Here is a 12,357-nt window from a genome sequence, read left to right as displayed (position 1 = left end):
CCTAATCTTTTTTTATTGCCAGAGCAAACAAAGCCACTTTATGTGTCACGTAACTGTTGGTATCACTCAGCAGAAAAAGAACTGTTTCTGCAAGGGCATTCCTATTTCCAGGTGCTAACAAGGGTGTCAGGAATCTCTCTCTTGGGTACCTATACAGAGGGCAAATTAACAGGTAGTGAACAACATTGTCCACTTGATGATGGCCACAGATGCATAATCTGCATTCAAATGGCACGTTGTGATAGCGTCCATCCAGAGCTGCAGTTGGCATAGTTTGGAATCTCAGTTCAATTTCTTCGGGAAAGAGGCCTCAGTTTGGATAAATAGCTGGCTCTGAAGTGTTCTGATTTTAAAAGAGGGAACCACCGGAAGAATTTAGAGTTTTTAATTAGTTCCTAGAATCTATCCAAAATAGCCAATCCCTTGGTTGCTTCTTATCCATATGAAGGACAGGCTTCAGCTCATGAATGTAATAGCAATGCAGGTGCTTTTGGAATATTGCCATCCAATAATCATTTTTGTTCACTTCCAGGTAACATATAGCTGGAAGGCATTTGTTTGGCAAAGTGGCAATTTGTTTAAAATTTGTTTAACTGAGCACACACTATTCTTGTCCTGATTGATGTTCATCCAGATTCTGTATGCAAAAAAAAAAGCTGCAAGAGTTCTGGATGGAAGAGAGTAGAGGGGTTTTTTTGGGGGGGGGGGATTGTTCTGCACAGTTTCCAGGGCATTAATGATGGTGTTGTCAAACGCCCAAATTTCAGACCCATAAAGCATTTGCGTTATTGTTTTGATGTTGAAGACCTTTAGGGTTTTAGAAGCAGTTACAGTACTACTGATCAATGCTTTACACTAAATTATATTATAAAGAAGTATACTAAGAATACTAAGAAACATCTTTATGCAGCTTTTATTGATATAGCAACTGTTTTTGATTCTATTAACAGAAACAGATTATGGGAAAAGTTACAAAGCTCCAATATTGACCGTAGACCCTTGATACTGATAAAGGAATTATACAGCTACACAGTAATGAGGGTTAGAGTTAGTTTGAATGGTTCTCTAACAGAAGCTTTTAAAACAACATGGGCAGTAAAACAAGGATGCCTCTTGGCATCCTTTTCAATATCTATGTTAATGATCTGGTGTCACAGTTAGCTCAAGAAAACTCTCCTTCCCCAGTAATTATGAATAGAATTTTTATTTTATTTTAATGTATGCAGATGACGTAGTGCTCTCTCTCTCTCTCTCTTGTTTGGGTCTGAAAAAATTCTTAGACACATTTAGTGCTTACTGTAAATATGAAAACTTGACAATAAACTATTCTAAGACCAAGCAGGATATTGCACCATGAAAGTGGTATGACAGTGGTATATAAAAGGCAGGAGCCACACTACTGCTTTATAGCAGCATTGAAATGCACTGATGGCTGTTGGCTCCCATTGACATTTACCACTTTCATACTGCTTTCATAGTGCTATATCCTGCTTGGAGCTCCATCACACCAGGCTGATACTGTGCTTTCATGGTTAATTTCATGCAGAAGACTCCCATGACGTTCACTTTTTAGTCTGCTATCACGGCGAAGGACTCAGATGACATTGACTATGTCCTGCTGTGATTGTAGTTCTTCCCCCCTGCCCTTGGCGAAGTATTTTGCCCGTCAGAAAGTGTGATTCTTCTTGAACTCCAAGCGGCCACTGGGGATACAGAAGGATGATCTCCCTCGGCAGCCCCCAAGCGAGAGTCACGGAGTCCGCACCAGGCCCAGCCCTCCCGGGCGGGGTGGTGGTGCCAGAGCAGAAAGACGAGGAGCAGGGCCTCCCTTGGCAGCCCCCAAGCGAGCTCTGCAGAGCCTGGCCCAGCCCTCCTGGGGCATGCCGGAGCAGGGTGGAGGCGCAGAGGCTGGTGTGATGGAGCTCAACAACAACAGCTTTCATTCGCTATGAGATAATTCGAGGGAGAACCAAAACCAAAGTGTAGGTGGGATGAAGCTTTTGGTGTGGCTCCTGCCTTTAATTGTTGGTCCTATATAAATAATAATAATAATAATAATAATAATAATAATAATAATAATAATAATTTTATATACTGCGTTCATGCCACTTTCATAGTGCAATATCCTGCTTGGTGTAGATTAGGCCCATGCCTCCTGCGGCAGGGAGTTCCAGAGCCTGGGAGTAGCCACAGAGAAGGCCCTCTCTCTCATCCCATCAAATGTATCTCTGATGGCAGCAGTACCTATAGGAGAGTCTCCCCAGAAGATCTTAAATCCTGGGCAGGCTCGTACTTCTTCTCATTCACTTGTATTCTTTGTGGCCCTTCACATATGTAGGAAATACAGCAACCTTAAACCATGCCATTTATGAAAAACTGTTGCCCTCCATTGTAATTACCTGACATTTCATCCTGTGATACTTGCAACAGGTTTGGTAACTGCTGCTGCCCCCCGTCATCCTGACAATCACATCACGCTTCACTAGTAACCTCTCCCATTTGTGTACTAGAGATTCCTTGAGTTCCGTTCCATTCTTCTTCCACCATTCTGTTATTCTCTGAGTTCCACGCCAGTTGATTTCTTTCAATAAAGGAAAATTTCATGTCTCTAAGATAGGCTTCTTTGCTAAAACACTAAAAATTGGATGACATCACATTTTTAAATAAATAAATATTTCATTTATTTATTTGTTACATTTTTATACTGCCCAATATCTGAGGCTTAAAAGGGGATCCAAGAAATTACAGGCCAGTTAGCTTGAGATCTGTTTAGGGTAAATGGGTGGAAAGCATTATTAAAGATAAAATTATCAAACATATATGTGTCTTGCTGAAGACAAATCAACATGACTTCTGCAAAGATAAGTCCTGTGTCACTAACCTTTCAGAGTTCTTTGAGGCACATCAGTAACCTTGCAGATAGGCAGATAGGGGTTCAGTCTTCTGTGCATTGTTACACTCTGTATTCAGGTCTGTGTTTGTTTGTTTATTTATTTATTTATTTATTTATTGCGATTGTACACTGCCCCATAGCCGAAGCTCTCTGGGTGGTTCACATGAGATAAAACATTTTAAAATAATATACAAAAAGTAAAAAACAAAAACATGCAAAATGCACATACAATTAAAACCACTGTAACAACTTTAGAAACGATGAGGCAAAAAAACAGACCCAGGCTCGTTACATATTGCTAAATGCCTGGGAGAAGAGAAAAGTCTTGACCTGGCGCCCAAAAGATGACAATGTCAGTGCCAGGCGGGCCTTGTCAGGGAGATTGTTCCACAGTTGGGGGGCCACCACAGAGAAGGCCCTCTCTCTTGTTGCCACCCTCCAAGCTTATCTGGTCAACTCTGTACTAAACTGTTCTTCCTCCAATTCTTCTTCAAGCAGATCTGGGCTTCCAAACAAAGCTTTTCCTCTAAAGCCAGAATTTCCCATGCCACTCTGGCTGGCAGTTTCATCACGCAGTTCTTCTCTCTCTTGCTGAGTCTGCCATTTGCCATGTTCAGAAGCTGCCAGTTCCTCTTGTATTTGAACCATCTTTGCCTCCACATTCTTCAACTTCGCTTTATTCTCTTTGGCCTGTGCCAACATTTCTACTCTGAAGGCACTTGCATCATCCAGCTCCTACACGTAATCTTTCATTTGGGCCTGCAACTTCCAGAGCTGTTCAGTGGCTTCATCACGATTATTCTTAGGAGAGCCTATGTTGGCCTTCAGATTCTTGACTTCCCTTTCCAGTTTCTTTCTGGCAACCACAGCAATGGAGCACTGCATCCTCTCATTTTCCAGTGCCATTTCCATCCCTTGCAGTTGTCTCATCAGCTGCTTTCTCTTTCTTTCATTCTCTCCATCAAAAGCTCATAGTTCCAGCTCAAACTGCGCCTTCATAACTTGATGGTTCACTTCCAGATGCACCTTGGCATCTTTTATGGCCTGCATCTCATTCTCCTGCTCTTCCAGATGAATTTTCATCTCCCCCAACTGCTGCTCCAGAGCTTGTTTAGACTTCTCCAACTCATGGATACACTTGCTACTATCACCCTTCTCTGCCATGCATCTTCTGGCAATATGCCCTACTTTCCCACGGCTTCTGCAAATCGGTCTGCCATCCTCATCAAATTTATCCTGCAGCCATCAGTCACTCCCACTATGTAACGGCCTGTTGCTCCATTCTCCAACCCCCCTCAGTTCTTGCTTCAGATCCATTTTCACCTTTTGCAGCTTTCTCTAATCCCCTAGTTGCTTGTCTCTCTGTGTGGAGGTGCACTCTTCATTTGACTGCAGACTGTCTCCTTCTCCTTCTCGAAATGCTGCTGATTTCTCGTTCCTTTCTTACTTTTTCCCCTTCAAGTCACTCTTTCTGCCTCCTCTCCCTCCAGTTCTCTCTTCCTCTCCAACTCCTCTCTTCAAGTGATGTTTTGCTCTCCCCTCCCTCCACTCTATGCCCCTCCCACTCTCTTCTAAAGACAGGCATTACATACTTCTCCCCTCTCTAATGATACATGTCCCGCAACCACAGCAATGGAGCTTCCACCAATGGAGCTTTCATCCAGCTCCCACATGTAATCTTTCATTTGGGCCTGCAACTTCCATTGCTGTTCGGTGGCTTCATCACGATTATTGTTAGGAGAGCCTATGTTGGCCTTCAGATTCTTGAGTTCCCTTTCCAATTTATTACACTTAAATAGTGAGAGTTTCAGAACAGATAAAAGCAAGCATTTCTTCAAACAGCACATAGCTGAACTATGGAATTTGATATCACGAGATGTAGTGATGGCCACCAACTTGGGTGTCTTTAAAAGATTAGACAACTTAATGGAGGTGATTAATACCTAATAGTCACATATGCAGGACAGTCCTGCTCCCATGGGGTGTCCGTACATTCATTAGCAAAACCACAGGGAGACGACCCAGCAGCAGCAGCAGCAGATGCCTGCCCAATGGGAGGAGTGAGACTTGGTTCTGTTCCAGAAAGGCTGCAAACAGTGTTTCGGAGAGTGCAGATCAGGGAGCAGCTGGAAGCTGGGGATGCTGCCAGCAGATGGCAATGTGGGGGAGAAGAGGTGGACTTCAGGCACAGCTTTGCAGCCATGCAGCAGATCATGGATCCACAGTGGAACCCGTTTCCCCTGACTGACCTCTTCCAGCACTGTGCTAGACAGTTATTCACAACAGTATTGTTGTTCCCATTGCTGTCTTCTTCTGGTGCCTCCTGCTCCAGCTAAATCGTAAGAAGGCTGCTCTTAAGATTGGAAGGTTTAGCTTCTACCTCCAGCTGCCTTTTGGCTTTTGGCATGATTGTTGCTGGGCAGAATCTAAAAGGCAATTCCCCCCCCCCCCCATGTTGGTGGTCACCTCAAGATTTCTTTATGGCAAGACTCAAACAGCTTCCCCCCGTTTTTAACCATACTTACTGAGCTGACAGATTGCTTTCAGGGGCAGGAGGCAACCTGTGTCCCTCCAGATGTTTTTAGACTAGAACTCCCTTGTCCCTGCTGCCTGGGCCATTGAAGACCAATAGCATTTGGAGGGACACAAATGTTCTCCACCTCAAGCAGGACATGAGTCACCTTTGCATCATAGCTTTGTGTGTAGAACAGTGTAAAAAACATTTCATTTTTGGAGGACTTTGATATCCTGTAGACTGAGGGACGGCTACAGGCTGTGACAGCTTCCCTCACACACCTGGGCAAATTAGCTACCTGGACCTGATGCAACATTCACTCAAGACTATTCCACAGTTCTGGGAATTGTCTGACATACTTGCTGATTTTAGAGGAAGAGGACTGATTTGTGAACTTGAGTAATTAATTTGCTTTATATTGGAAATTCATCAATCAATCAACTTCTGCCTTTTGATTAAATTCATCAATCAATACATCTTTTGATTAAAAACAGATGAGTGTTCCATGTCTCCATGAGAGTTTGATAATGGCATAGGAAATAAGGGATTAACTCTCCATTACATTTATTGTGAATTACTTGGGTATTCATCTGTGGAAGAGGGTACTTCACAAAATATCCCCTTCCAGCCTTGGTAACACTGACACATGAATTTTTCTTTCATGGCACCTATATCCTCCTGCTTCAGACTTCCTTGCACAATGACTTTTTTATCTGCTTGAGAATTATCGACCGAAATCTTAAAACTCTGAGGAGGCAAGTGTAGGTAGTCATACGAATCGCTGTTTCTGCGAATACATCTTCCATTCTTCTTGCAGAGGACTGTACTACAGAGGTTGGTGGCAGAAGTCACGTTAACGATATAATGTCCAAAGAGCCCATTTATATATTTTTTCACAGTTACACAGTTGTCCTAAAAGAAAACAAAGACAATGATAGATTATTTACAACACACTCCTACCTGAAAGTCAGTCCCATTGTGTTCAATGGGACTTCAGCACAGGTAAGTGGGTTTGTTGTTGTTGTTTTATTGTATTTCTTTCATTTCTAGACCACCGAGTAGCTGAAGTAGTTGTCACTGTGTCTATAAATGACTAGCACAGATGTTTTTTCTGAGGGAGCCAAAGATCCATTCAGCCACAATCATGACAACCCTGGAAGTTCTTTGGAATGAGGAGAGGTCTTGTGTTTGACTTCCAATAGTTCCAATAGAAAGTTGTCTCCCCTCATTCTCTCAAAGGGAAGGGGTTACCCCCACGCACACACACACTATTAAAATTCTGACAGAAATAGAAAATGGCAAGGTTTGCTAGGACAGACATTTTATAACGAGAATCACATGGGCACAAAAGGTGTACATGTATGTGAATGTATCTATTGGACATTAATGAAGTATTAGAATTTGAGTTTGAATTTTTCAGCACACAGTTTAAAGCCTTAGCTAGACCTAAGGTTTCTCCCAGGGTCCTTCCAGGGTCTTCCCTACCTGCTCCTGGGATATTCTGTGTGTCATTTACATGTACAGGGATGACCCCGGGATGATCCCAGGATAAACCTTAAGTCTAGCTAAGGCCTAAGAAACACATTGTGCATTCTCTGTGTTGTGCCCCACGCTTCTAGTCTTCAGTTCTCAGAACTTTCGAACTGGCTATATTTCCTTAGCAGGTCACCCTAGCAGCAGTCCTTGGTCAAAAGAACAGTCCTGTGGTTCTTTTAATAGTGGGATTTCTGAGACATATAATGGCAGTCATCCTGGTCATTGAGGACACTATGTAATGGAGCCGCAAACTTCTGTGAGTGGCCAATCACAAGAGTTCATTAAATGGCTCATTTAGAGGAGCCCTCAGAGGATATGCCATTTGGACATGAATCCAATTAAAATATGAGTTATTTTGTGTCTGTTTTAATCAGGCCCAGTCTGAATTAGATGTGGCAGGCTCAGAAATGTCCAACTATCAAGTTATGCACATCTAACCATAACTTGACAGTGCAAGCATGTGGTGTGCCTGCTTATGTGAGCCAGACTTGTCTCTTTCATTTTTCCACTGGTGATGCAGATGAAAGAGTTATTTCCATGACTAGACAACAACACTGCAAAACAATTTAGCGCTATGTTGACTTGCTGAATATTCTTTCCAATCCTGAGGGATGTTGCTACACAAAAAGGCATCTCAATGGATAAACACATTAATAATCTCCAAATGGAATCCTAAACTCTCATCATCCACTAGGCAAATCTTTCAAAGCTATCAGGGTAAAAAAAGAAAAGGAAAAAAAGGAAAATATGTTTATGTGTGAGTTGTGGGAGGGGACTCCTAAGAATGCTTATGAAATTTCACTCATTGGCATGTTATTAACCCAAACTCACTTACATGAGTACTGGCATACTGCATGCTCCCCCAAAGGATGATTCCTGCTACACCCAATGCTGCACTCTCACCAATAGTGTTCACCAAGTCCTCCTGAAACGTAAGGCATTGAATTCTCATCATACAATGTAAAGCAGCATGCCCAGTGAACAAAGAGCCAACATCCTTGCCCATGTTGTCCACAGATATTTATTTCTGTTTTGGTTACTTCTGAAGCACTACCTCAAAACACACACCTCTGAAGCCTGCAAGACCTCTTTACCAGAACTCTAAATAGGAGGTGCAATAATGCCTCTTTCATACCAATGATACAAATGACATTTACAACAACGACAGTACTAATGTCTGTCTCCAGTTAAAGCAACAATGGCAGTCTTTAGACTAGAAGGCCTAAACAAATGATCTGGTTAGAACACAGTAAATGTGAACATTTTGGTTATAGTGGTTCACTTTGCTGCAGAGACCTGTACCCAGAAAACTATATTCCTGCCTGGCCCAAATGATAGCTAGCAAAAGGGCTCTTGCTTTTGAAGTATAATGCTAAAATTGCAGAGGTTTTGTAACCACCAGAAATATTCTACTGGCAGAGTAGAATCGCTGTGATTCTATACTCTCACATTTATGTGCATTTTGTGTGCATGCACACAAAAAGGACAAGAATACTGAATACATCAATTGTTTTCAGTGATCTCTATGTTGAATTTTAATTTTAATTTAACACATATTTTTGTCCTTTATTTATATATTTATTTATTACATTTCTATAGTGCCCAATAGCCGGAGCTCTCTGGGCGGTTCACAAAAATTAAAAACTTTCAAAGTATAAAACAACAGTATAAAACCATAATATAAAATACAATATAAAGTATTGTAGTGGTTAATTATTTTATTTTATTTTTGATTCTGTTTTTTTTTATGATATGATTCTGGGGTGCCTAGCATAGCCCAATTAATATCCCTCACTACCCACCAGATTCCCTACCTTTTTCTTTGTGTGGACAAATATGTGATGCAGTATTTGGGGCTCAGATCCCATATCTGCCTTGTACTCACCTTCTTAGTCAAGTTACCTCTGCTTGTGCCTCATGTAAAATGGGTTTCAGGGCAGAAAACTGTGGTTCCAAAGTGTGGGTTTGTGTTGTGGGGGTCTGCATCTCTGCTTTGTATTTAGGCAGCTGGGCTAATGAACAAGTGCTGCCCCAACAGCAACCATTTTGTGAGAGTGCTCATGATACTCTCTCAAAATTTCAAGTTGGTTCACCAGTCAAAAAGGTTGGGGTCCTCAATGCTCATTATTGCTTGGCTTCAGTACTGTTGCTGGATGGGTGGCAAGTTTATTTGTTAGTTTCCTCTAGTCTTGCCATTTTAACTTCCTTGCTCAATTTCATTCTAGCCTGTGACCATGGCAATGACTCTAGAAATCTGATCATGATCAACTGCAACATTTGTTTGACCTGATAAAGCAAATATACCGACCCAATACTTTGCATTTGTTCTGAGGCATCTACTAAGCCCTAATTCTCTGAGGTGGTAAAATTACACGTTCTCCCCTACCAGCTCACTTCAGGTTGTTCCTTGCCCAGAAATTAAAAATAAATGTTTACCTGTAGCAAACAAAAACTGGGGAAGGGGAAATTTGAATAAATTAGGGGGTCTTTGGGGCATCTACAGTAATTGCTTGTGTTCGTTTCTACTCATGTACAGGACCAGCCTAAGTCCTATAATGAAGAACAAGAAGACTCCCCTCCCAATTCCATGTACAAAAGCTCACTGGATTGGCAGCTGAATCTCCCTTCAACCCTGGTGATGCAATAACATTCTCCACCACATCTGAAGACAGCAGCTATTTTAAGTTCTCTCCTCCAATAACTTGCTGCCACCACCCCGATATCTGCTGCCTGGGGCAACTCCCTGCCTCTGTTTAACAGCAGGGCTGGCTCTGCTCATGAAACTAGTATATATTCAGAACTCACAGAAGACTGCAGTTCAGTTTCACCAGCAGGGATTTCTGGCTTCAGAGCACATCTTACTGACAGAAAGTGCCCTGAAATCTTCCATGAGTTCACTTGTCCAGTATTATAGTATTCATCCATACAATTAGATATATGTATAAGGCAGTCATTAAGAGTACTGATCCTGAGAGCCTATTGGATTCCAATATATGCACACACCCCTTACCTCTGTCAATTCATCTAATGTATTGATATAAAATGGCCTAGCATAGACGAAAACTGGCAAGGCATAGTCTTTTCTAGCTATAGCAGCAATGCGTATGGCCTCTTTAACACGATAGTGTGCAAATTTCAAAGCATTTGGGCTCGACTTCAGCATCAAGTCAAGGTACAGGGAAGGGTAAAGGGCAGTGCTTTGTTGCCAAAGCCAAAGGAGACCATCATTCCGTTGAATTTCAATGGGTGGACATTTGCCTGTGTATGTTGTTGGAGAAGCCTTATATTCATAATTATAGCACTCTGGATAGAGATAGTAACCCCAAAGTCCACTTGGTCTCATGTCTTCAGCTAGGACAAGGGTGTCATTCATGAAATTCTTCCCAGCTTTTTCAAACTCTTCCTTAGCGGTATTCTTTACTGTGGCTTCAGACGCATTAGGATTCTTCTCCCTTACAAGTTCAAGGGACTTTTGCCTGTAAATATCTTTTGTGCCCCAGTTCCTAACCCACTGGGGTCTCCAGAATTCCCAGTCAATGACTCCAAGTCCTTGGAATTTTTTCATAGGTAAGGAACCATTAATGTCAGACTCAGCTTTGCTGAGGTGCTTGGTTAGGGAGAAGTTTTGTGGCATGCCTCCATTGATGGAATCTCCATTGTCTTCAATGTGGGGATAGTAGCCCAACGATTTCTGATAAAATATTGTCACAGTGGAGCCACTCAAAGTCTCACCAGGATTTGGCAGGATGTCAAAAGCTTTGAGATCTAAATCCACCTTGTAGCGGTTCTGGCATTGTTGAGTAGGTGCATTCCACACCACTACAAAAGGTTTGTGGGAGAAAAATGGAGCTCTTGTCTGCATATTTTCTTTCCCATCAACCATCATCAGTAATACCGAAACAGAAAGGTGTTTAAACCACATATGGCACATCATGTGCTGTTTTCTGGTACTGCAAGGACAGCTTTCTCGAAGTGGAGAAGAGAGAGAGAGAGAGAGAGATTAACCACAAGAACTGGCAGGACTTTTTTATGAATTGCAGCACTCGAAATATTCATAATGTTGGCTCCAGATTAAGGCTACAGTTCTATATCACTTACCTGGAAGTTACCCTATTGAACGCAATAAGACATACTTCTGAGCACACATATATAAAACTCCCCTATAAAGCATGATTAATCTGGATTTAATTCATAGAATTGATTTGGGATTTAACCCTATGAATATTTAGACAGAAAAAAGTCATGGCTGGGTAATGCTGGAAATTGTAGGAGTTTTTTTCTTCTGTCTAAACATTTATAGGATTGCACCTCTAATCACTGTGCCAAGTCATTCAGTAAAAGTTCATCTATCGATTCCAAGAACAGAAATGCAATAAAATCCCTGTAAGAGTTTCAGAGCACACCTAAGTATGATACAGAATGAGAAAGAGTGTTGCTAAACATTATGCTGGCATTATATTACATAGGTAGCTTTGACAAAGTGCAATGAAGAAAATCACCACCCCACACCTCATTCCCAGTCTACCTACACAACCGCGCTGGATCTGGATTGAAAGCATTGCACACCATCAGCAATATATAAACCCCAGACCTGCAAGGGAGCACACATCTCTTTTCTTAGGGCACGTGAGCATGGCACTCCAACATTCCCAGCTCATCTCTAGAGAATGCTCAACACCTACTTGGGACTTGGTAATGAGATCAATGGGAAAGTGCAGTTGGCATAAAAAGGAGCACGTTGCAGAAGCAGCTGAGGAGGACAACAAATATAGGGATACCTTATTGCAAATATTGACCTTTTCTGAACACAACCCTTACAGGTACGCTACTTTAGGACAGAGACAGCCAACAGGAATCTCAGTTCCACGTCACCGACTAGAGATACCAGAACAAAGCATCCCACACAGGTGCGCAAGGATGCAGACCCAGAAAGAAGGTGAGTCCATGCCATAAAGTGATCCTGAAGCATCCCATACTCATCTCCCTTGGACCAATGCCCTGCCCTCCACAATCACAGATTGGACTGTGGAACACCCCAACACCATAGCTACAGACTTACTCCTACTATGCTTTCCTTAGGAGAAAGTATGCAGTGGTCTAACAACCCCTCTGCACTAAACAGGGAAAACTACTCTACACCACCAACAGTACAGGAAATGTAAGTGTGCGATGAAAGGGAGGGTAACGCTGAGTGCTGTGGATGCTGTAAATTAGAATGGGGTGTCCTTGCCTACCACCAGCAGTATGTTGTGCTCCCAGGTCCCTTCGTCCCCGGTTGCTCAACCCTACAAACCTGCTGAGCACCCCACTGACCCCAGGGAAAGGAATGGGTGCCACATTGCTGGTGATAAACAAAGTACAGTCCACCCAGTATGCAGCGTTGGTAGTGCTAATTTATGTTGCACTGCTCTTC

The 12,357-nt window shown here is 42.3% G+C and overlaps 1 protein-coding gene across 1 annotated transcript; it reads right to left on the bottom strand.

Moving 5' to 3' along the window:
* Positions 1-3,862: 3,862 nt before the first annotated feature.
* On the bottom strand, positions 3,863-10,875 carry LOC134404291 (hyaluronidase-1-like). The gene is made up of 6 exons (XM_063135007.1): positions 9,955-10,875; positions 7,780-7,869; positions 5,987-6,320; positions 4,790-4,797; positions 4,486-4,683; positions 3,863-4,129 (listed from the first exon to the last, which is right to left on the bottom strand). Exons 1-6 carry the CDS (start codon positions 10,873-10,875, stop codon positions 3,863-3,865), a joined length of 1,818 nt encoding a protein of 605 aa, XP_062991077.1.
* Between the last annotated feature and the right edge of the window lie 1,482 nt (positions 10,876-12,357).

The sequence above is a fragment of the Elgaria multicarinata genome, chromosome 9, assembly GCF_023053635.1.
Source record: "Elgaria multicarinata webbii isolate HBS135686 ecotype San Diego chromosome 9, rElgMul1.1.pri, whole genome shotgun sequence".
Lineage (NCBI taxonomy): Eukaryota > Metazoa > Chordata > Lepidosauria > Squamata > Anguidae > Elgaria > Elgaria multicarinata.
The sequence above is the reverse complement of the archived record's forward strand: the minus strand, read 5'-3'. Positions and strand labels throughout refer to the sequence as shown.